Source organism: Sturnira hondurensis, unplaced genomic scaffold (genome assembly GCF_014824575.4).
Source record: "Sturnira hondurensis isolate 20B ecotype Veracruz unplaced genomic scaffold, ASM1482457v3 Scaffold0023504, whole genome shotgun sequence".
Lineage (NCBI taxonomy): Eukaryota > Metazoa > Chordata > Mammalia > Chiroptera > Phyllostomidae > Sturnira > Sturnira hondurensis.
In genome coordinates this window covers 209,749-235,827 of record NW_028096135.1, presented here as the reverse complement: position 1 = coordinate 235,827, position 26,079 = coordinate 209,749, and the positions used below count along the sequence as shown (strand labels likewise).

General features: G+C 39.3%; 1 protein-coding gene across 3 annotated transcripts in view; it reads right to left on the bottom strand.

Annotated features, from left to right (window-relative positions):
* The window catches only part of F8 (coagulation factor VIII), a 211,571-nt gene that overhangs the window by 66,840 nt on the left and 118,652 nt on the right, over positions 1–26,079 (bottom strand). For 2 of the 3 annotated variants that reach the window (XM_037037826.1, XM_037037827.1), the window contains exon 14: positions 11,302–14,413. In XM_037037826.1, coding sequence (XP_036893721.1) covers positions 11,302–14,413 — 3,112 coding nt within the window. The remainder of the gene's footprint in view (positions 1–11,301; positions 14,414–26,079) is intronic. The other variant, XM_037037828.1, reaches the window with a different exon arrangement.

Sequence of the window (26,079 nt, the reverse complement as noted above, 5' to 3'; positions counted from 1 at the left end):
CATGGAGATTGAATACCATTCTATTAAACAATGAATGAATTAATAATGAGAGGAAGGAAACAATAAAAAAGGTTTTGGAAACAAGTGAAAATGAACACAAAACATATGGGACACAGCAAAGGCAGTCCTGAGAGGGACATTCACAATGATATAGGCCTATCTAAAAAAAACAGAAACATTTCAAATAAACAACCAAACCCTACATCTACAAGAATTGTAAGAACAACAACAAAGCCCAGAGCAACTAGAAGGAAGGAAATAACCAAGATCAGAGCAAAATTAAATGACCCAGAGACCAAAAGAACAATTCAGAGGATCAATAAATCCAAGAAGTGGTTCTTTGAAAAGACAAACAAAACTAACAAGCCGTTAAGCAGACTTATCAAGAAAAAGAGAGGACCCAAATAAACAAAATTAGAAGTGAAAGATGAGAGATTACAACTGAGACCACAGAAATACAAAGAATTGTAAGAAATTACTATGAAAAACTATATGCCAAGAAATTTGAAAACCAGGGTGAAATGGACAAATTTCTAGAAAAAAAATCTCCCAAAACTGAATGAAGAAGAAGCAGAAAGCCTGAACAGACTGATAGCAGCTGATGAAATTAAAGCAATCATCAAAAAACTTCTGGCATACAAAAGCCCTGGACCAGATGGTTTCAAAGGACAATTTTACAAAACTTTTAAGGAAGAGCTAAACCCTACACTTCTCAGACTATTCAAAAAAAATCCAAGAAGAAGGAAGACTCCCACACTCTTTTTATGAAGCCAACATCATCCTAATTTCAAAACCAGATAAAGACACAACAAAGAAAGAAAACTACAGTCCAATATTGCTGATGAACATAGATGCTAAAATCCTCAACAAAATATCGGCAAACTGTATTCAGCAATACATTAAAAAGATCATACAACATAATCAAGTGAGATTCACCCAAGGGATGCAAGGTTGGTACAACATTTACAAATAAATAAATGTAATACATCACATAAACAAAAAGAAAGACAAAAATCATATGATTGTATCAATAGATGAGGAAAAAGTATTTAATAAGGCACAGCACCCATTTATGATAAAAAACAGTCTACAAAGTGGGAATAGAGGGAGTATCCTTCAACATAATAAAGGCCATATGTGAGAGACCTACAGCCAACATCATGCTCAATGGACAAAACAAAAAAGCTTTCCCCTTAAGATCAGGAACAAGAGAAGGTTGTCCACTTTCACCACTTCTATTCAATATAGTATTGAATAGAAGTATTGGAAGTTCTAGCCACAGCAATCAGAAAGAAAAAGAAATAAAAGGCATCCAAATTGGAAAGAAGGAAGAAAAACTGTCACTGTTTTTAGATGATATGATAGTGTACATAGAAAATCCAAGAAACTCCAACAAAAAAACTACTCGACCTAATAAGTGAATTTGGCAAAACAGCAGGATCCAAAGTCAATGTTCAGAAATCAAAGCCATTTTTGTACACCAACAATGAAATATCAAAATCAGAAATCAGAAAAAATTTCCATTTGCTATAGCAACAAAAAGAAATAAAGTACCTAGAAATAAAACTTACCAAGGAGGTAAAATATACTTAAAAAAGTACACAACACAGCCCTGGCTGGTGTAGCTCAGTGGATTGGGCATGGGCCTGCGAACCACACGATCACGGTTCGATTCCCAGTCAGGGCACATGCCTGGGTTGCAGGCCACTTCCCAGCAGGGGACTCATGAGAGGCAACCATACATTGATATTTCTCTCTTTCTCTCCTTTCCTTCCCCTCTAAATATAAATAAGTAAAATCTTAAAAAAATAAAAATTAAAAAAAGTACACAACACTGAAGAAAGAAATTAAGACAAATAAATGGAAGAATATACTGTGCTCATGGGTTGGAAGAATTAGATATAGAACAAACATTCCAAACATTTATATAGAACTGTAAATGACCCCAAATAGCTGCAGCAATTTTGAGAAAGAACAAAGTAGGACAATCACAATACCTGATATCAAACTATATTACAGGGACACTGTAATCAAAACAGCATGGTACTGGCATAAGAACAGACATATAGACCAATGAAACAGAATAGAGAGCCCAGAAATAAACTCAAGTCTCTATGATCAATTAATATTTGACAAAGGGAGCAGAAGCATAAAATGGAGTAAAAATAGCCTCTTCAACAAATGGTGTTGGGAGATCTGGACAGCTACATGCAAAAAAAAAATGAAAGTCAATTACCAACTTACACAATACACCAAAATAAATTCAAGGTGATTAAAAGAGTTAAATATAAGTTGTGACACCATAAAAGCGCTACAGGAGAATATAGGCAGGGAAATTTCAGATATCCCATGCAGCAATATTTTCACTAATATGTCCCCTAGGGCAAGGGATGTAAAGGAAAGAATAAACAAATGGGATCTCTTCAAAATAAAGAGCTGCATGGCTAAAGAAAACAGCATTGAAATGAAAAGAGAACAAACCATATAGGAAAACATATTTTCAAATAAGACCATGGACAAGGGTTTGATCTCCAAAATTTATAAACAACTTATATGACTCTGCTTCAGGAAGACAAAGAACCCAATTAAAAAATGGGCAAAGGATCTGAACAGATACTTCAAGGAGGACATACAGAGGACTCAGAAACATATGAAAGAGTTCTCAGCATCACTAGCCATCAGAGAGATGCAAAATAAAACCACAATGGCATACCACTTTACACAGGCGGCACTGGCCATCATAAACAAATTAACAAACAACAAGTGCTGGTGAGGTTGTAGAGAAAAGGAAACCCTACTACACTGTTGGTGGGAATGCAGACTGGAGCAGCCACTATGGAAAACAGTATAAAATTTCCTCAGAAAACTAAAAATGGAACTGCCTTTTGACCTTGCAATTCCACTGCTGGTATTATACCCTATGAACCCTGAAACACCAATTCGAAAGAACCTATGCACTTCAATGTTCATAGTGGCACAATTTACAATAGCCAATTGCTGGAAGCAACCTAAGTGCCCATCAGTAAATGAGTGGATCAAAAAACTATGGTACATTTACACAATAGAAAATTATGCAGCAGAAAGACAGAAGGAGCTCCTACCCTTCATGACAGCAAGGATGTATCTGGAGAGCATTTGCTAAGTGAAATAAGTCAGGCAGTGAAAGACAAATACCAGATGATCTCACCTATAAGTGGAACCTAATCAACAAAACAAACAAGCAAGCAAAATATAACCACAGACATTGAAGTAAAGAACAAACTGACAATAAACAGAGGAGAGTGGGGAGAAGGATCATGGAGGAAAATAGGGGAAGGGCCTTCAAGGAACATGTATAAAGGACACATGGACATATACATAGGGGATAGGTTCAAGGGTGGCAGGCGGGAAAGTGTGGGAGGCAGGGGAGGGGAGGGTGGGGGGTGTCGTGGGGTGAAAATGGAGAGAACTGTACTTGAACAACAATAAAAAATAAATTAAGAAAAATAGTTCATGTAAGGAATTTAGAGGAGTGGTGGGGAAAAGAAGAAAATGAGGGTAGTAGTTAATATTAACATTGATTTTACTATGGAAGCAATAAGTTACAGATGCAAAAGAAGAGAACAATAATTTCAATAAATATGTGAATATAAAGGTAAACATTAGAATGAAAAATTTAAACTTTCTGAAATAGAAAAGAAACATGGCAACAAATTAAATAATTATAACCTATTGACATTATTTTAGATCTTGAGTGAAATAAACTTGAAACATTTATGATACATTCAGGGGACTTTTAATGCTAAGTAATGAATATTTGGTGACAGTAAGAAATTATTGTTTGTGTTTTGTAGAGTGGCTATAGTATTATATTTTTTAGAGTTTTAAAAAATATACTGAAATTTTAATGAATAAAATACCAGATGTCTCTGATTAGTTCACACACACACATACACACACATAAAAAAAACAAAACAACCAGAACTGCCAGAATAGCAAATTACATGGAACTCTGACAACTAAGAAGTTAAAGAAACATTCATCCAGGGCAGTGGGAGACGCTTAAAAACCTCTGGGACAACTTTAAGCTCTCCAACATCTGAACAATAAGGCTGCCAGAAGGAGAAGAGAAAGAGCAAGAAACTGAAAACTTATTCAAACAAATAATGAAGGAAAACTTCCCTGATTTGGTGAAGGAAGTCCAGGAAGCCCAGAGAGTCCCAGAGAAATTGGACCCAAGGAGGAACACACAAACGCATATCATCGTTAAGTTACCCAAGACTAAAGATAAGGAGGGAATCTTAAAAACAGCAAGAGAAAAGGAGACAGTTACCTACAAAGGAGTTCACATCAGACTATCAGCTAATTTCTCAAAAGAAATTAGTCCTTTTAACATTTCATATAATAAGTCCCTTTAACATTTCATATGATAAGGGCTTGGTGATAATGAACTCCTTAAATTTGCCCTTATCTGAGAAGCACTTTATCTGCCCTTTTATTCTAAATGAAAGCTTTGCTGGATAGAGCAAGCTTGGATGTAGGTCTTTGGATCTCATGACTTGGAATACTTCTTTCCAGCTCCTTCTTGATTGTAAGGTCTCTTTTGAGAAATCCGCTGACAGTCTGATGGGAACTCCTTTGTAGGTAACTGTCCCCTTGTCTCTTGCTGCTTCTAGAACTCTCTCCTTCATTTTAATCTTGGGTAATGTAATTATGATGTGCCTTGGTGTGTTCCTTCTTGGGTCCAACTTGTTTGGGACTCTATGAGCTCCCTGGATTTCCTGGAAGTCTGTTTCCTGTGCCAGACTGGGGAAGTTCTCCTTTGTAATTTGTTCAAATAAGTTTTCCACTCATGGCTGTTTCTTTTCCCCTTCTGGTACCCCTATAATTCGGATGCTGGAATGTTTAAAGATGTCCTGGAGGTTCCTAAGCCTCTCCTCATTTTTTTTGAATTCTTGTTTCTTCATTCTTTTCTGTTTGGTCATTTTTTTCTTCCTTCTGGTCCACTCCCTTGATTTGAGTCCCAGTTTCCTTTCCATCACTATTGGTTTCCTGTGCATTTCCCTTCATTTCAATTAGTTTAGCCTTCATTTGTTCCTCTAATTTGTGACTAAAATCAACCAGTTCTGTGAGCATCCTGATCACCAGTATTTTGAACTGTGCATCTGAAAGGTTGGCTATCTTTTGGTCGCTTAAAAGTATTGGCTCTGAGGCTTTGAGCTGTTCTTCTATTTGAGCCATAACGTTTTGGTCTGTTTATGCTTCTTATGTATGAGGGGCGGAGCCTTAGGTGTTCACCAGGGCGGGGCGACCCAGTTGCTGGGTCGTGACGCTGTACGTGGGGGCGGGGTCAGAGAGGGAAAAAATGGCGCTTTGCTTTGGTCTCTCTCAGATTTCTGTCCCCTCTGCGGCTTCCCACAAGCAAATTGGGCCCCTCTGGTGCTGGTTCCCAGGTGTGTGGGCCCGTGTACCCTCCAGGACCCTGTGGGTCTCTCCAACAAACTCTGTTAGCATGGGAGCCTCTCCTGGCACCTCGACCCTGAAAGTCTTTCCAATTGGTGCTTTCAGGCTCTAATTCCTGTCTCTGGGGCCCTAGCCTGAGCTGTCTGTCTCACTGTTGGCTCCTTTGCTTGGTTTATCTGCGCGCAAATGTGTGACCGCGGTCAGCCAGCCACCCTGTGCCCTCACTGGGTCCACCTGTTGCCACCCCATGCCTGGGATCCACCAACTGCCACCCTACACTCCTGGATCGGTCGGACCGAATGATCTTTCCTGCGCGACCCACTCTGCCGCTCACTCTGCCCCTCTTACCGGTATGGCTGAATGGTTCGTTGTTGTCAGACTTCCGTATAGTTCAATTTTCTGTGTTTTGGCTGCGTTTTGTTATTAAAACTTCATTGTCTTTAAACTTAGTTGTGCGAGGAGGCACAGTGTCTCCACCTACACCTCCATCTTGGCCGGAAGTCCTCATTATGTTTTCAAATAAGTTTTCTGTTTCTTGTTCTTCCTCTTCTCCTTTGGGCACCCCTGTGATTCCGATATTGGAATGTTTAGAGTTGTCCTGGAGATTTCTAAGTCTCTCATTATTTTTTTTTGAGTTCTTGTTTCTTCATTCTATTCTGGCTGAGTGTTTATTTCTTCCTTCTGGTCCAAACTATTGATTTGAGTCCTGGTTTCCTTCCCATCACTGTTGGTTTTCTCTGCATTTTCCTATGTCATTTTTCATAGCCTTCACTTTTTCCTTTTTGCAACCATACTCAAGTAATTCTGTGAGCTACCTGATTACCAGTGTTTTGAACTGTGGATCTAATAGGTCAGCTATCTCTTCATTGCTTAATTGTATTTTTTTCTGGAGCTTTGATCTGTTCTTTTCTCTGATTTGTTTTTGTCTCAGTGCTATGGAACCTTAGGTATTCATCTAAGGGCAGGACAACCCATGTCCCTGCCTTGTTGCACTGTATGTGGGGGAGGGGCCCAAGAGAGAACAATGCAGCTTGCTCAGCTCTCGTGGGCTTTCAGTCCCTTTCCCCACTCCCCACAAGCAAATTGGACCTTTCTGCTGCTGATTCCTGGGTGAGCGGTGTTTTCATACCTTCTAGGATGCTATAGGTCTTTTCAATGAACTTCCCTGTGAGGCTAGGCATCTCTCTCACTGACTGAACTCCCACAGATGTTGTCAGTCAGAGGTTTTGAGGCTTTATTTCTCTGTGCTGGAACCCTTGGTTGCATAGTCTGTCTCGCTGCCCAGTTGTTCCTCCCAGTTCATCTGCACACAAATGTGGGATCTTCTGCTCCACCAGGTGTCACCTTGCCCACCCTTGTCCTCCAGCCACCACCTTGCTGCAAGTCCTCTTGGCCCAACCACCCATCTCCACCCCTCCAACAGGTCTGGATGAATGTTTCTTCTCTAACTCCTTGCTTATAGGACTTCCATATAGTTTGATTTTTCTGGTAGTTTTGGTTGTTTTTTTGTTTTTAAATTTGTTGTTGTTTTTCTTTTGGTTGTGTGAGGAAGTACAGTGTGTCCACCTATGTCTCCATCTTGGCTGGAAGTACTCTTCTGAAGTTTTATAGTGCCTTTTATCATTAACCAGTCTTTTACTATTAAATTAAATTTAAATGGCCTATTGAGAGAGCTATTACCTTTTCAAATATTACTTCTCCTCTAATCACTCTTTCTTTTCCTTCTGAGATTTTAAAAAATCTATTTATTTTTAGAGAGAGGGGAAGGGAGGTCTAAAGAGGGAGAGAAACATCAATGTGTGGCTGCCTCTCAAATGCCTTCCACTGGGGACCTGGCCCTCAACCCAGACATGTGCCCCAACCAGAAATCAAACCACCAACCCTTTGGTTTGCAAGCCGGCACTCAATCCACTGAGCCACTCCAGCCAAGGCCCTTTTGATATTTTATTTAAAAATAGGTTATACCTGAACAACAATAAAAAAAGCGAAGTTCTGGAAGCAAAAAAAATAGGTTAATTTTTTGTATTTTCCATTTAAAAATCTCTGTACACTGCATTTCTTATCATTTATTTTTACTTAACATACTAGCTCACCAATTCTTTCTATACATTGCATAGGTGTTTTAATGAGTATCTGATGATTGTTTGATCTTACGTCTGCTAGTTTGTTTTGGCTCTCTATAATTTCTGTGGCTTCTTGTTTATTTATTATTTTGTTTTGTACCCAATATTTCTGTATTCTAGACATCGTGTCTGAAATATTTGTGAAAATAAGTTGAAGCCTAGAATGTTGGTTTCTTTTACTAGAGAAGTTCATGTTTTCTTTTGCCACATGTCTGCACATACTACCAACTCAAGACTGGCTTAAATTATGATCAATAATGAAGATTTCATGGACAACACAGTTGACAGAAAACTGGTATGTAAGTCAATGAAGTACAAGTTAACTGGTTCACCATTACCTTGAATATGTAGCCCTTTGGGGACCTAGGTAAAATGGGAATGGTTTATATGTACTTCTACTGCCTTGGTGATCCCACAAAATCATTTTGAATGTTATCAATATGTTTATGACTCACAGATTTATATCTTTAAGAGACCTCTTCCTTGGATTCTAGACTCATATCCAACTTCCTACTTATCATCCCAATTTGGATATCTAATAGGCACCTCATAGTAAATATGTACAAAACAGACCCTTTAGTCTTTCCTCAAATAAATAAGTTGTACCTCAAGCCTTCCACATTTCATTATTTGTCACCATCATTCTCCTAGTTGCTCAGAACAAAAACTAATAACCTTCTTTGTCTCCTCTCTCCACATTCTCCCCATACTCAATCTAAGAGCAAGCTCTATCTGCTTATCTTCCCATTTTGGTCAACATCCTTCCATTTCTTTTGATTTTTACCACCGCTACCCTGGTCTAAACAACTGTCTTCTTTTACCTTGATGACTGAAACTAGTCTCTCTGCCACAATTCTTGCCTATGGAAACTGTGTTATACAACTTAATTTAAGTGGTATTCTTTGGAGTTTGAATATATGTGCAATATCTGCTTTTGCCTCAGAACATCCATCATATGCTACTTAATTTAACAAATATATTTATTTAAGTATCTACCATGTACCAGGCACTGTTGAAATTTATGGGGATTTATCATTGAACAACACCTTCAATTTTGTGTTCTCAATGAGTTTACCTTATTATTGAGGAAGATAATAAATAAATGTATAATGTTTCAGATGATAGAAAGTTTATTAAAAAAGAGTGGTGGTAGATATATGTATACACATTGTTCAGAGAAAGCCTCACTGATAAAATGAAATTTGAGCAGCAACCTGAAGGGAGAGAACTAACATTAGGCTATCAGGGGAAGGAATTCTAAGCAGAGAACAGAAAGTACAAAGGCTTAGAGATAGCTGCATACTTGTTTGTTTTAAGGAAGAAAATGAGGTCAGTGTATTTGGAGTATAGTGAGTGAGAAACACTGGTAGGAGATGAGGAGAGAGAGGTTTCAGATGGTCACATCTCATAGAAACTTGAAGGCCATCATGAGGGCTTTGGAATTTACTCAGGGTGAGATAGAAATGCACTGGGGGAGAACAATAATCACAATTATAATTTGAAAAATTAGCTGCTATATTGAAAAAAGACTGTATGAAAGCAAGGCTAGAAGATATAAGGCCAGTTAAGAGGCTATTACAATAATTTGGATAAGTGTTGGTTATAATTTAGACCAGATAGTGGCCACTGAAGTGGAGAGAAGTAGCTGGATTTTGTGTGTGTTTATTCATGTGCATATGTTTATAAAGTTTATTTTATTACTTTTAATAGATTTGTGTTAGAAGCAGTGCACATGCATTGTAAGAAATTGGAAAATATAGACACATACCTTTTTAACATTAAAAATGTTACTTTTGACCTTTTTAACATTTTAATATTAAAAATGTTACTCTTGTTTTGTTACCTGATTTTTCCCAGTCTACAACAACAGGAAATCATCATATACATAGTACCTAAAACTATAAGGATAAATAGATTATCACAAGAGTGAGTATAAACAAGAAAGAGGATAGTTTGGAGAACTAATATCCAGAGAATTCTAACAATTAAAGGTTAGGAAGATGAAGAACCAGCAAAGTTGACAGATAAATATTGGCAGTGAGTTTAGCATAAAAATGAAAGAAAAGTGGTGTCAGAGAGACAAAGTGAGAACATGTATAAAAAGTGAAGTAGTCAAATACCAAACACTACTGAGAGCTCCACTAAGATAAGGACTGAGAATTAGTCAAAATCAATAATGACCTTGAAAATATAGTTTTTATGGAATAATGGAGGTAAAAACCTCCTTTGGAGTGGCTTAAAGAAAGAATAAGAGAAAAAGAAGCAAAGGAAGCCAGTAGGGGAAATTATTTTTAAATGTTTTTTAAAATGACAAGGGGAGAAAAAAATATATAATTTGATTGATACTGATGAGACTCAGTGGAGAAAGAGAAACTGATGATGTAAAAAACAAATGAAGAATTGCTAAAGCAAAATTTTTTTATGAGAGGGAAAGGATGGAGAGTTTGGTTTTAGGACACAGTCTATTTATTGTCATAAGCATGAAGACAGTATAGGGGTACAGATGTCAATAACTATGGTATTGGAAGTCTGTGGAGGTTCATTGCACAGCATCAGCTAAGAGTGAGAAGGGGTATTTGAGGATGGGCAAAACCTATTGGAGATTTAAGGAAAAAGCAGAAAATGTAAGATAGAAGTCCAGGAGAATAGATGGTTGCTGTGCAGCAATCAGCACACTTAAGCAGAAAGCAAGATTGGAAAGTTGCAATGAGTACTGAAGAGGGCACCTATATTTTCTGACCACTGCTCATCTCTACTACATCATCTCCAACAACCCCCCCCCCCGGTTCTTCACTGTACTTCAGTCATGCTAGTCCATTTTTATTCCTCAAAAAATGCTAAATATGTTCCATTTTTCAGGGCCTTTGCACTTTCTGTTCCCTTTGCCTGGAAACATCTTCTTTCAGAGCTCTGTCAGCTGGTTTCTTATCATCATTTAGGTCTTAACTCCAAAAAGGATTTCTCTCACCACAACAGCTAAAGTAACACCGCAATGTTACTCTACCATATTATTCAATTATATCTTCTGAATAGCATCATCAAAACACCCCTATTTATTTTTCTACTAATTTATTATATTTTGCTCTCCCCAATAGAATCTAAGCTCCTACTTTGCTGCACTCACACCTACAAAATTGTCTGGCATAATAAAAGGTGCTCAATAAATATTTGTGGACTGACCGACTCTCTTTATGTTAATCTTCCAAATTTCTCTGTGCTTTCTCTCCCCTAACCAACCTCCTTCTGCTCCCCTGACTTTGTCCTCTGTACCCCTAGTACCATAGAAAACAGTTTCCTACATGTTCAATGTTCTTACCACACACTTCTCTTCTTCCTCCTGTCTCTTCAGGGCTCTCTCATGTCACTACGTCTTCTACTGCAGCTCTTAAGGCTGATAGGTAAAGTTGACTTTCTTTCCACTCTCCACTTCTGCTTTTCACTCTGACTCTTCTACACTTTTGTAAGACCCTCTCCTTCTCCTCCATCCCACCAGAGTAAGAGTTTCATGCCATCTGGATTTACCATCCTATAACTTTTGTTGTTGGTGTCACCCTCTAACTTTCCCTTTACTCCGCAGCTTCATCTAGATTTTGCCATCTAGTTCTCAGGGTTCTTCTATAAAGCAGTCTTTGGACTCTCACTGCTGCAGGTAGGCTGTGCCTTTCCTGTTGTTTCAGCACCTAATAAAGTCAAAGGTCACAAGAGCAGGACAAAGGAATGATCAATGTACCCATACCTGTTTCTCAGCACATGGGGGGATTTACTCATTCCATAATCCCAGAGTCGTTCCACTGCAGCAATAAAATAGTGTCGTGTTCTCTTCTGAAAGCTGCGGGGGCTTTGATTTTCATCCTCACCATATATGTCAAAATCTTCTCTCTTCATTTCAATGGAAAAGGCATCATAATAATCACTTTTGTCTTCTTCTGTCTGAAGAGAAGGAAGGGTTATTTCCCTTTCATGGCGTTTCAAGACTGGTGGGTTTTGAAAGAACAACTCTACAGTCCCTCCTTGCTTTGCCCAAGTGGCTTCTCTTTGGGTATTATCTTGTCTTTCATTTATTGCTGCTATTGAATGATTGTTTTCATAAAGGTCTAGGGGTGAAATCGTGTCTTTTGTCTTAAAAACTATGTTTGTTTGTGACTTCTCTTGGGATTTCCACTCTTCTCTTGGTGTCTGGGTAGTGTATTGATTATCTGAAGCAAAGAGACCTATCAGCTTGGAGGGAGTCTTTCCAGAGCTTTTGGTTGCCCATTTCAGAAAGGGCACTTTTCCAGGTCTATTTACTTCATTAAATTTAATAGTGTTCTGTGTTTTCTGATGGGAAATCTCTTCTATTAGATTCAGGTGGCTGGGAGATCTATTGCTAACTTTCATAGGGAAAGAGTCTACATGAATTTTAGGAAGTATTTCAACTTTTCTAGATGCTTCAGATAAACTTGATTTCAAGAGACTAGTGTTCTCAAGTTTCTTGTATATGAGTGAGATTATGCCACTTTCCCCTGGAGAGCTAATCTTTTCTTGATCTCTAATCATTTCTAGCATTAGGAAGGCTAAAGAAAGATTTCTTTTGGCTCCTTGTAAGAAATGACTGTGTTCTTGGACCCCAGAACTCCTCTCTCTAAAGGCATAACTACAAGCTGATAGTAGAAGATGAGAAGAGTTGTCTTGAGGTGGGACCTTGGTCAGATCTGTAGCTCTAACTGATGGAAATTCTGATAACTTTGCCATGGGTAATGCAGACTCTTCTGTTTGAATGATGCCATGGCTTCTCATAGAACAATCTGATGCGAGGGACTGAGTAATGGCCCTTTTCTCTTTCTCACTGAACTCTATCTGTGTGATGGTGCCCTGGGTCAAATACTTCATGTTTTTGGACCACTGTGTTGAGGTGTCATTTAAAATCATTCCCCCTTCAAGCTTGATTTCTTCTTTTGGGAGTCTGAATAGTTTTAAAGCACGCTTATCACGTTGGGCAATAACGTTCTGCTGACTTGGATTAGGTGCTCTGCTTGTGGTACTTGAATACTTCTCTACCACTTGCTTTGTTTGATTTCTCAAGCCTTTCAAATTTGCTTCTTCCCTTATTTTTGAGAAATGGGGCATGTGAATCCCTGCTCTATTTGCTGAATTGTTTAATGACTCGGTGCCTTGAAGTGTTGGAGTATATGTCCCCTCATCTGAACCACTTACATTTTGCTTAGCGCTTAGTAAGAAAAGGTTCTTCAGGAAATTCTTAGTATCATTCACTTTATACACATGAGGCAAAACTAAATTCTCTTGGATTAATTTTTCCTTCCTTTCTATCTCTTTCTGGGATTTTTTTCCTTGATTGTGTGTATCATTTTCTTGGATATTAGTCAAGTTAGTAAGAAATATGCTCTTGTGGTTTGGAGAAATTATCTCTTTGAGTCCCAGATCTTTTGTAAATTCATCTTCATCTACTACCACTTTATTCTTCTCTGACAAGAAATTTTGATGATCTTTCACAGATTTCTCTGATCCTGAAGATGACAACTGCTTTAGTCTAGGCCTTGGTCCAGAGCTTAGGAAGTTCTTGCCATGAGTTCTTTTTACCCAATTTTCTGAATCTGGCAAGAACAGCATCTTGAAGTGTGCTGTATCTGGATTTTCTGTACCTACTGGAACAGGGCCCTCTTTTTTTTGGTGGACCATGTCCATAATTTTTGATGAGGTAGTTTTATTTGACAAATAATTTAGCCCCAAAGCTGTAGTATTTTTGTCAATAAACATTTCATCATGAATCAAAGAAGTTTCTTCTTGAACCTCAGCATTACTTTTTAATATAATATCTTGCAAGACTGATGTACTATTATCAATTAATAATATTGGGCTATCAGTGTGAGTCTTTCTATTTGTGGTTGAGGTAACTGATGCCTTGTTTGACTTTACTAAAGACAGGTTATCTTTGAATAAAAAATTACCTTTGGTCAATGAAGTAGGTACATGAACTCTTTCCTCTTTAAATAACCTATCACTCTCCATTGATAATACATTTTCTCCCAATGAACTTTCTTGACTATTCATTAAAGCTGCTTCTAACAGCTTAGAACCATTATCTCCCTTACTCAAACCCAAAGGTACATCAGACACAATAAGATGAGATGCATTTTTGTCAAATACAGTGGTGCCTGATTGATTACTAAAGTGAACTGACATATTTGAGGGTCCTAAGAAGCCTGTCTTTTCAGTACCTGCTGCCAACTCTTCTGGTGGAATTGCTGGTGAAGTCATTAGATTGTTTGATAAACTAGAAATTTTTAAATCAAGTTTCTTCAACTCTACTTTTATAGTTGACCTTAAATTTTCATTTAATCTTACTTGTAGTTCTGGCTTAGGAGTAAATACTCTGTTCCCACTGTTATTGATCTCTGGTCTGATATGTGCCACTTCAGATGGGCCTTTGTTTCTTTCTATTGCTCCAGGTAAATGATCATCAGCCTCATATATGGCTTTTCGGAGATCAGGTAAGGATAATCCATGTGGAGTAGGATTCTGTCCCAAGAGCATCAACAAATCACTAGAGGAAACACTTTGTACTTTATGCACCAGAGTTCTTTCTCCAGACCAGGGATCAATCTTCTCCATATCATTTTCTGGAGCTATAGTGGATTTAAATTGCTTTTGCCTAATGCTGGGGTGCCTTGATTTCTGGGAGAAGCTTCTGGGTTCAATGACATTGTTTCCATTCAGTAGGGAAGTTGAAATGTCTTCATACATTTCCTCATAATAATCACCAGTGTTTCTTTCACAACTAAAAACCTTCAGTAAGGCTGTCATTCCTCTGTTCCGAAAGTCTGAGTTGTGGCACCCCAGAACCCACAGACCTGGAGATGAAGAAGAATAAGACCCTGGTTACTCATAACCCAGATCCCAAGCTAGTTTTCTGTTAGAGTGTATTCCCTATTCCAAGATAAATGAAAAAACTAGCTGGTACCATTATATTACAGGTAATTGGGTGAAATCTATGACACATATAACAATAGTTAAGCAATGGTAGCAAAAGTGGTTTTTGCATTGCTGCTGTGGTGATATATCTGTTTGTGACCATAGGAAAGGGCTGTGATTAAAAGTGAATAGGTGTTGGAATAAAAATGGAGAAATATAATTAACATACACAATAGTAGAGAGTCTTAATAGTCACATAGAACTCTGATGATGACTATGACAATGAGGAAATTTTATATAGACTAGCTGTTATATATTGCTATATAACATAGTGTCACAGGTTCTAAAGTCATATTACCTGGGTTCAAATCCTGGTTCTACCACTTACCAGCTGTGTGACTTCAAGCAAGTCAATTGAGCTCTCTGAACTGCAGTTTTCTAATTTATACATGAGGCTAATAGTATCCAGCCCATCATATAATGCATTGTAGTCATATATCACACTGCCTAGCATCTACCATCACTAATCTATAGAATAAGTAAGCACAATGGAGCAGGACTTAGGTTTAGAATACACATACAAATCCAACCACAATGTTAGCAATATTAATTTCTACAGAGGACAGGATTATCCAAGTGAAGGAATTTCATGGTAGTAAAATAGATTAACAAATATAAGTGAAAATTACACCCATCAGGTACACAAACAGCCTCATCATCTGACAAAATATCTGCAAACAAAATAGACTGAATCCAGCTTTCCCTCAAAAGGAAAACTTTGCCCAAAGAGCCCTTTGAAAACTATGGAATTCCACAGAAAAGACTTCTATGGTCAAACACATTTTGGAATTAATGCACACAACACTCTGTGCAGCCAGATAATCAATCAAATGGGAAATGAAAATAAAGACATTTTCCAATACACAAACATTCAGAAAATCTACCTCTACTGCAACAATCTTTGAGTAGTTATTAGAGAATGTTTTCTAGGGCTGGCAAGGATGTGGAGAAAAGAAACCCTGGTGCACAGTTGGTGGGAATGCATACTAGTGCAGCCACGGTGGACAGCAGTATGGAATTTCCCCAAAAAACTAAAGATGAAAGGACACATGGACAATAACTAAGGTGGGGGCGGAAATGGGAGGGAGGTGGGGAGCACTGGGGGGGCAGGGATGGGAATATAAGACAGAAAACTGTACTTGAACAAGAATTAAATAAAAATTAAAATAAAAAAAAACTAAAGATGGAACTGTCTTTTGATCCAGTGATCCCACTGCTGGGATTATACCCTGAGAATCCTGAAATACCAATTCAAAAGAACCTATGCACCCCAATATTCCTAGCAGTGTTATTTATAATAGCCAAGTGCTGGAAACAGCCAAAGTGCCCATCAGTAAATGAGTGGATCAAAAAACTATGGTACATTTACGTAACGGAATATTACACAGCAGAAAGAAAGAAGGAGCTCCTACCCTTTGCAACAGCATGGATGAAACTGGAGAGGATTATGCTAAGTGAATAAGCCAGGTGTTGAAGACAAATACCATATGATCGCACCTTTAAGTGGAACTTAATCAACAACAACAAAAAAATGAGCAAAATAGAACCAGAGACATGGAAATAAGGAACAAACTGACAGTGACAACAGGGGAGGAAGGAGAGGAATAATGAGGGAAAGAGGAGGGAGGGCCTAATCAAGGAACACATATGGTAATAGACAATGGGGTGTGGATTGATTAAGGGAGTAGGGGGTGGGGAGGGCAGGGAGAGCAAGGGAAGAAAAATTGGGACAACTATAACTGAACAACAATAAAAAGCATAGGAAGACTTGAGATCTAGGAACCAGGCACCTATCCTACCAGAGGATGAACAAAAGTCCCAAGTTGATAACTTAGTCTCAGACCTAAAGACAACCAGCCCACACTGGAGTAGGAGGATGCATGGGTCTTGGAGGTCAGTATCTAAGAAAGAAAGAATATATTATATAATGAAACTATTGGGAAAAAATAACTAAAGAAAAACATTACAAGAACAGGAAAAGCAATTAGAAGTTTCAATTAAACAAGTTATAAAAATAGGAAATATAATCCTATTTGGTTCCACAGTGAACATTTATGTAGTTCATGGTGATCTCACTAAAAATAAGGATATAATTATTCATAAGTTTGGAAACTGAAAGAACAGTTTAATAATATTTAAAGCATATTTTTGATAGGTGGTATAAAACCAGGTTGGGTCAGAGTAGACCAAGATTGGAGTCGAGATAAGAAATTTATTTTTAATATATTTTACTGATTATGCCATTACAGTTGTCCCATTCCCCCCCTTCATTCTCCTCCACCCTGCACACCCCCACCCCCCCACATTCCCACCCTTTAGTTTATGTCCATGTGTCCTAAGTTCTTTAGCTTCTAGACTTCCCACACTATTCTTGCCTTACCCTATTTTCTACCTACCATCTATGCTACTTATTCTCTGTACCTTCTCCCCGCTTCTCCTCCTCCCACTCCCCTGTTGCTAACCCTCCATGTGGTCTCCATTTCTGTGGCTCTGCTCCTGATGTAGTTGTCAGCTTAGTTTGCTTTTGTTTTTGTTTTAGGTGTGGTTGTTAATAACTGTGAGTTTGCTGTCCTTTCACCGTTCATATTTTTTATCTTCTTTTTCTTAGATAAGTCCCTTTAACATTTCATATAATAAGGGCTTGGTGATGATGAACTCCTTGAATTTGACCTTATCTGAGAAGCGCTTTATCTAAAGTGCTGAAGTGCTTTCCATTCTAAATTAAAGCTTGCTGGATAGAGCAATCTTGGATGTAGGTCCTTGCATTTCATGACTTGGAATACTTCTTTCCAGCCCCTTCTTGACTGTAAGGTCTCTTTTGAGAAATCAGCTGACAGTCTGATGGGTACTCCTTTGTAGGTGATTGTCCCCTTATCTCTTGCTGCTTCTAGAATTTTCTCCTCCATTTTAATCTTGGGTAATGTAATTATGATGTGCCTTGGTGTGTTCCTTCTTGGGTCCAACTTCTTTGGCACTCTCTGAGCTTCCTGGATTTCCTGGAAGTCTATTTCCTTTGCCACATGGGGGAAGTTCTCTTTTATTATTTGCTTAAATACCTTTTCCACTTGTGGCTCTTCGTCTTCCCCTTCTGGCACTCCTGTAATTCGGGTGTTGGAACATTTAAAGATGTCCTGGAGGTTCCTAAACCTCTCCTCGTTTTTTTAAAGATTTTATTTATTTATCTTTAGAGAGGAAGAGAAGGAGAGAAGGAGAGAAGTATCAATGTATGGTTGCCTCTGGTGTGTCCCCTGCTGGGAACTGGCCTGCAACCCAGGCGTGTGCCCTGACTGGGAATCAAACTGCGATTGTGTGGTTCACAGGCCCGTACTCAATCCACTGAGCTACACCAACCAGGGCTCTCCTCATTTTTTTGAATTCTTGTTTCTTCGTTCTTTTCTGTTTGGCTGTTTCTTTCTTCTTTTTAGTCCACTCCATTGATTTGAGACTCAGTTTTCTTCCCATCACTATTATTTCCCTGTGCATTTCTCTTCATTTCACTTGCTGTAGCCTTCAGTTTTTCATCTAATTTGTGACCAGAATCAACCAGTTCTGTGAGCATCCTGATCACCAGTATTTTGAACTGTGCATTTGATAGGTTGGCTATCTCTTTGTCACTTGGAAGTATTGGCTCTGGGGCTTTGAGCTGTTCTTCTGTTTGAGCCATAATGTTTTGGTCTGTTTTTGCTTGTTATGTATGAGGGGCAGAGCCTTGGGTGTTCACCAGGGTGGATCAACCCAGTTGCTGGGTTGTGATGCTGTATGTGGGGGCAGGGTCCGAGAGGGAGCAATGGCACTTGTTCCACTTTCTCTCAGATTTTGGTCCCCTCTACTGCTTCCTGCAAGCAAATTGGGCCCTTCTGGTGCTGGTTTCTGGGTGGGTGTGCTTGTGTACATTCTAGGACCCTGTGGGTCTCTCTAATGAATGCTCCTATGAGGCTGGGAGCCTCTCCCGTCACCTCAACCCCCAAAAGCTTTTTCAGTCAGTGCTTTTAGGCTTTATTTCCAGTCATTGAGGCCCTTGGTTGTGCAGTCTCTCTCATTGTCCCCCCCGTTTTGTTTTTTTTTTGCCTGGTTTATCTGCACGCGAATGTGTGTCCATGGTTAGCCAATCACCTTGCACGTCTCACTGGGTTTCCTCGTTTCCTCCCCACACCCAGTTATGCTAACCATCGCCTCCTCTTGCTGGGACCCCTCTCTGCTGGCTGCCAACTCCACTCCTCTTACTCATCTGGATGAATGGTTTGTTGTTGCCAGACTTTGGTACAGCTCAATTTTCTGTCTGTTCTGGTTGTGTTTTTGTTTTTAAGTCTTTGTTGTCTTTAAATTTGGTTGTGTGAGGGTGTACAGTATTTTCACCTATGCCTCCATCTTGGCTGGAAGTCCAAGATGAGTAATTTAAATAAGATTTTTGACTCGTAAAATTTCACTGTTATAATTTAGGCAAAACGAATACCTTCTTTTTCCTGAAGCAGACATTAATTAAGTGAGAAAGGGGGAAATGAAAGTTCATAAACAGGAGTTCTGGCCAAGATGAAGGCATAGGTGAAAGTGCCTTGCTTCCTTGCACAACCAAGAGAAGGATAAAAAACAATTAAAAAACAATAAACCAAAAGTGCTACAAAATAAAACTGCATGGAACTCCAACAACCAAAGAGCTAAAGAAACATTCACCCAGACCAGTAGAAGGGGTGGAGATGGGAGACAGGCAGGCCAGCAGAAAGGATTCATGGCAAGGTGGGGCTGGCTGAATATGAAACTAAACACTCAAAGCTAGCTTTAAAATACTGCAGGGGTTGCAACGGTGGGAGAAACTCCCAGTCTTATAGGAGAGGTTTTTGGAAAGTGGGGCTACAGCAGAGCAAGGGAGCAGCATTGCTCCCGCTCTGACCCCTCCCCCCTAGGCAGCACCACTAAGCAGCAAAGAGGGTTGCCCTGCCCAGGGGAATACCCAAGGCTCTGCCCCCTTACAACATAACAAGTGTGCCAAGACAAAGAAATATGGCCCAGATGAAAGAACAGATCAAAATTCCAGAATAAGAGCTAAACAACGAGGAGATAGAGAACCTATCTGATGCAGAGTTCAAAATACTGGTAATCAGGATGCTCACAGAACTATTTGAGTTTGGTTGCAAAATGAAGGAGGAAGCGAAGGCTACCATTAGTGAAATAAAACAAAATATACAGGGAACCAAAGGTGAAGGGAAAGAAACAGGTACTCTAATGAGTTGGAACAAAAGGAAGAAGTAAACATCCAACTGGAATAGAATGAAGAAACAAGTATTCAAAAAATGAGGAAAGGCTTAGGAACCTATGGGACAACTTTAAGCACTCTAACATCTGAATCATAGGGGTGCCAGAAGGAGAAGAGGAAGAGCAAGAAATTGAAAACTTACTTGAAACAATATTTCCCCAATCAGGCAAAGGAAATAGGCTTCTAGGAAGGAAGTCCAGGAAGCTCAGAGAGTCCCAAAGAAGTTGGACCCAAGGAAGCACACACTAAGGCACATCATCGTTACATTACCCAAGATTAAAGATAAAGAGAGAATCTTAAAAGCAGCAAGAGGAAAGGAGACAATAACCTACAAAGGAGTTTCATAAGACTATCAGCTGATTTCTCAAAAGAAAACTTACAGGCAAGAAAGGGCTGGAAAGAAGTATTTGAAGTCATGAAAGGCAAGGTCCTACACCCAAGATGACTCTATCCAGCAAAGTTATCATTTAGAATGGAAGGGCAGATTAAGTGCTTCCCAGATAAGGTCAGGTGAAAGGAGTATATCATCACCAAGCCCTTATTATATGAAATATTAAAGAGAATTATCTGAGAAATAGAAGAAGATAAAAACTTTGAACAGTGAAATGACAACATACAACTATGAATTACTGAACCTAAAAAACAAAAACAAAAACTAAGCAAACAAGTAGAACAGGAACAGAATTACAGAAATGGAGATCACATTGAGGTTTTTCAGTGGAGAGGGGGAGGGGAGAGGGAGGGGAAGAATGGGGAGGTACAGGGAATAAGAAGCATGATTATTAGGCATAAAATAGACTGGGAGTCCTGGCTGGTGTGTCTCGGTGGATTGAGTACTGGCCTATAAACCAAAGAGTTGCTGGATCAATTCCCAGTCAGGTCACCTGCCTGCCTTGCAGGCCAGGTCCCCATTGGGGGCAGGGAGAGGCAACCACACATTGATGTGTCTCCCCCTCTCCTTCTCCTTCTCATCCCCTCTCTCTAAAAGTAAATAAATAAAATATTTTAAAAAAACAGGGAGAGGTTAAGAATGGTATAGGAAACATGAAGCCAAAGAACTTATATGTACAACCCTGGACATGAACTGAGGGTGGGGGAATGCTGAAGGGTGGTGGGTGCAGGGCAGAGTGGGGATAAAGGAAAGAAAAAATTGGGAAAACTGTAATAGCATAATCAATAAATTATACTTTAAAATACAAATAAAAAAGAAAGATTCTTCTCCAGTTCATGATTATGGAAATAAATATTCTCTGATTTTCTTGTTAAAAAAAGAGAAACTTCATAAAGCAGGTCTAGAATGACATATACCAAACTCTGAGAAGGACCTGGAATTGGCAATAGTGATAAAGAAGGCCTTTAGTTTTATCTGTATGGGCTGAATTTTTTAATGAGAATATCTTTTTGTATTACATGTATAAATAAAAATAAATTTTAAATATTATCATTAATAAATCTCAAAAAGTCTAAAGAAATAACAAAATGAAAATAAGAAATTCCACATGTATGAAATTTGAAATAAAAAAGAAGTATAACAACAGATATAGAAAAGTAAGGTTTATAATTTCCCTGAAGACAATTTAGCTCTCATTCTCTTTGAACTTCTGGTACAGGTAGAAAGTGCCTGACCAAGTTTGAGACTTGGTAGGCACTATAAATATATGGATCAGTCTCCTGCCTCAGTAATACAACCAATTTTGTAAGCTGTTATCAATCTTGGAACTTGTTCTTATCAAACTAACCCAGAGAGACAAAACCCAGCTGACCACAAGTGGGTAGAAGTACATCTTGGGCTTCAATAGACAACAGCTCTTTTATCATCCAAGGCTGATACAATATCCTGGTATAGAATATTAAGCAATATTTTTAAGTGATGATGTTCCTATATATATATATTATTAAGTAAAGAAAGCATGTTACAAAACATAATCTAACTACCACTCTACTGTTTCTATGAATTCATATTGTTTTTCTCTACGCATCACATTTTCCTTATTTATTCATTCATAAATGGACACAGGTTATTTCCATATCTTGGCAATTGTGAATAATGCTGTAGTAAACATGGGAGCACAGATATGTCTTTGAGATTCTGATTTCATTTCCCTTGAAGTGGAATTGCTGGATCATATGGTAGTTGTAATTTTAATTTTTTTTTAGGAAACTTTGTGCTGTTTTCCATAGTGGTTGAACTGGTTTACATTACTACCATCTGTGCATGGGGATTCCCTTTTATTCACATCCTCACTGGCATCCTACCACCCCTTTGTTCCCCTCCACCCTGCACACCCTCTCCCACCAGAATTGCTGCCACTTAATTCATGTCCATGCACCATACATATAATTCTTTGGCTTCTCTATTTCCTATACTATTCTTGCCCTCCCCATTTCTATTTTCTACCTACCATTTATGCTTCTTTTTCTAAATATATTTTATTGATTATACCATTACAGTTGTTCTATTCCCCCCCTTCATTCTCCTCCACCCGCACACTCCCTCCCCCACTATTCTCCCCCCCTTAGTTTATAACCACGTGTCTCAATTTCTTTAGGTTCTATATTTCTCCCAGTATTCTTGCCCTCCCCCTATCTATTTTCTACCTGCCATCTATGCTATTTTCTGTGCCTTCTCCCCCCTTCTCCTCCTCCCACCTCCCAGTTTCTAACCCTTCATGTGTTCTTCATTTCTATGGTTCCACTCCTGATCTAGCTGTCCTCTTGGTTTGCTTTTGTTTTAGGTGTGGTTGTTAATAACTGTGTGTTTCCTGTCCTTTCACTGTTCATATTTTTCATCATCTCTTTCTTATATAAGTCCCTTTAGCATTTCATATAATAAGGGCTTGGTGATGATGAACTCCTTGAACTTGACCTTATCTGAGAAGCACTTTATCTGTCCTTCCATTCTAAATGAAAGTTTTGCTGGATAAAGCAATCTTGGCTGTAGGTCTTTGGATTTCATGACTTGGAATACTTCTTTCCAGCCCCTTCTTGCCTGTAAGGTCTCTTTTGAGAAATCCGCTGACAGTCTGATGGGTACTCCTTTGTAGGTGACTGTCCCCTTATCCCTTGCTGCTTCTAGGATTCTCTCCTTCATTTTAGTCTTGGCTAATGTAATTATGATGTGCCTTGGTGTGTTCCTTCTTGGGTCCAACTTCTTTGGCACTCTCTGAGCTTCCTGGATTTCCTGGAAGTCTATTTCCTTTGCCAGACTGGGGAAGTTCTCCTTTATTATTTGTTCAAATAAGTTTTCCACTCGTGGCTGTTTCTTTCCCCCTTCTGGTACCCCTATAATCCGGATGTTGGAACGTTTAAAGATGTCCTGGAGGTTCCTAAGCCTCTCCTCATTTTTTTGAATTCTCATTTCTTCATTCCTTTCTGGTGGGATGTTTTGTTCTTCCTTCTGGTCCATTCCATTGATTTGAGTCCCAGTTTCCTTTCCATCACTATTGGTTTCCTGTGCATCTCCCTTCATTTCAATTAGTTTAGCCTTCATATGTTCCTCTAATTTGTGACTATAATCCACCAGTTCTGTGAGCATCCTGATAAACAGTGTCTTGAACTGTGCTTCTGGGAGTCTGGCAATCTCTTGGTCCCTTAGAGTTATGGGCTCTGGGACTTTGAGTTCTTCTTGCGCCATGTTTTGGGCTGTTCGTGCCTGTTACGTAGCAGGATTGGAGCCCTAGGTTTTCACCAGAGCAGGGCAGCTCAGTCGCTGGGTTGTGACGCTGTATGTGGGGGTGGGGTCAACGAGGAGCAATGGCGTCCTGTCTGCTGCCTCCAGCCACAGCCCCCACAGGTGCTGCGGCTGCCACCGTCACCGGGGCCCACGCCTTTCGTCCCACTGCACGCGAGTGTGCCACTGCCGTCAGCCCTCCACCACTGGGTTCACCCCCTGGGGCCTGCGCGGTCCGTCTCACTGTGTGTGAATGTGCGACCTTGGTCAGTCTGTCCCACACCCTGACTGGGTCCAGGCTACTTGCGCACCTGGGTCGGGGGATCTCTCCTGCCCGACCCTGATCCACTGCTGGCTCCGCCCCTCTTACCATCTCGGTTGAACGGTTCGTTGTTGTCAGACTTCCGTATAATTCAATTTTCTGTTCTTTGGCTGTGTCTTTGTTCTCCAAAACTTTGTTGTAGTCAAACTTGGTTGTGGGAGAAGGCACAGTGTTTCCAGCTATGCCTCCATCTTGGTGGAAGTCCCTACCATTTATGCTTCTTATTTGATGTACCTTTCCCCACATTCTTCCCACTTCTCCTCCCCATTGATAATCCTCCAAGTGATCTCCATTTCTGTGATTCTGTTCCTGATCTAGTTGTTTACTTAGTTTGTTTTTTGTTTGCTTTGTTTTTTCAGGTTCAGTTGTTGATAGTTGTGAGTTTATTGCCATTTTTCTGTTCATATTTTTATCTTCTTTTTCTTAGATAAGTCCCTTTAACACTTCATATAGTAAGGCCTTGGTGATGATGAACTCCTTTAACTTGACCTTATCTGGGAAGAACTTTATCTGCCCTTCCATTCTAAATTATAGCTTTGCTGGATGGAGTCATCTTGGGTGTAGGACCTTGCCTTTCATGACTTCAAATACATCTTTCCAGTCCCTTCTTGCCTGTAAGGTTTCTTTTGAGAAATCAGCTGATAGTCTTATGGAAACTCCTTTGTAGGTTACTATCTCCTTTCCTCTTGCTCCTTAAAGACTCTCTCTTTGTCTTTAATCTTGGATAACTTAATTATAGTGTGCCTTGGTGTGTTCTTCTTTCAGTCAAACTTTCTTGGGACTCTGGACTTCCTGGAAGTCTATTTCCTTTGCCAGACTGGGGAAGTTCTCTTCATTGTGCAAATAAGTTTTCAATTTCTTGCTCTTCCTCTTCTCCTTCTGGCACCGCTATGATTCAGATGTTGGAACATTTAAAGTTGTCCTGGAGGTTCCTGAGCCTCTCCTCATTTTTAAAAATTTTTGTTTCTTCCATCTGTTCTGGTTGCATGTTTATTTCTTTCTTCTGCTCCAAATCATTGATTTGAGTCCCTGTTTCCTTCCTTTTACTCTTGGTTCTCTGTATATTTTCCTTTATTTCACTTTGCATAGAATTCACTTCTTCCTCTATTTTGTGACCATACTCAACCATTTCTGTGAATATCCTGATTACCAGTATTTTGAACTCTGCATCTGATAGGTTGGCACATCTCTTCATCACTTAGTCCTGTTTCTGGTGTTTTGATCTGTTCTCTCATTTGGGCCATATTTTCATGCCCATTACATTTTAAGGGGTGGAGACTTAGGTATTCATCAGGGCTGGACAACCCAGGTGGCTTCATTGTGGTACTATATGTGGGGGAGTGGTTGGAAACTGAACAATGCTGCTTGCTGGGCTCTCAGCTGGCTTTCAGTTATTTCCCCCACTACCCACAAGCCAACTGGGTCCTTCTGGTGCTGATTCTTGGGCGGGTGGGCTTGTGTACATTCTAGGACCCTGTGGGTCTCTCCAGTGAACTCTCCTGTGGGGCTGGGAGTTTCTCCTGCCACCTCAAAGCCCACAGGTTTTTTATATCCAGAGGTGTTGAGGCTTTATTTTCTCACACTGGGTCCCTGCGTTGCACAGTCTACCTTGCTCCCCAGTTGTTCCTCCTGGTTTATCTGCACGTGAATGTGGGACCTCCTGGTCCTCTAGCCACCACATTGCTGTGTATCCTCTTGGCCCCAGCTGCCCACCTCCACCCCTCCTGCCATTCTGGATGAATGTTTCTTCTTTAACTCCCTGGTTGTTGGACTTCCATAGAGTTTAATTTCTGGCAGTTCTATTTTTTTTTAAATTTGTTGTTGTCCTTCTTTTGGTTGTGCAAGGAGGCAAAGTGTATCTACCTATACTTCCATCTTGGCTGGAAGTCCTCTTTATTTTGTATTTTTGATGGTAGCCACTTTAATAGGTGTGAAGGGACTAGTCATTGTGGTTTGATTTGCATTTCCCTGATTACTAGTGATGTTGAGAACATTTTTATATACCATTTTGCCATTTGTATGTCTTTTTTGGTAAATTTATTGGTGTCCCATAAATTCTATAGGCTTTCTTCATTTCCTTTCTCCCCAAACTGAGTAATTTCAAAAGGTTTGTCTTTGACTTCCTTCTTCTTCTTGATCAAGTTTGTTGTTGAAACTATTGCATTTTTTCATTTGCTTCATTGTATTCTTTAGCTCTAGGATTTCAGTTTTTTTTAAATTGTTACCTCTATTGAAATTTTAATTTTGTTCATTATTATTTTCCTAATTTTTATTGAGTTATCTGTGTTATGTATTTTGCTGA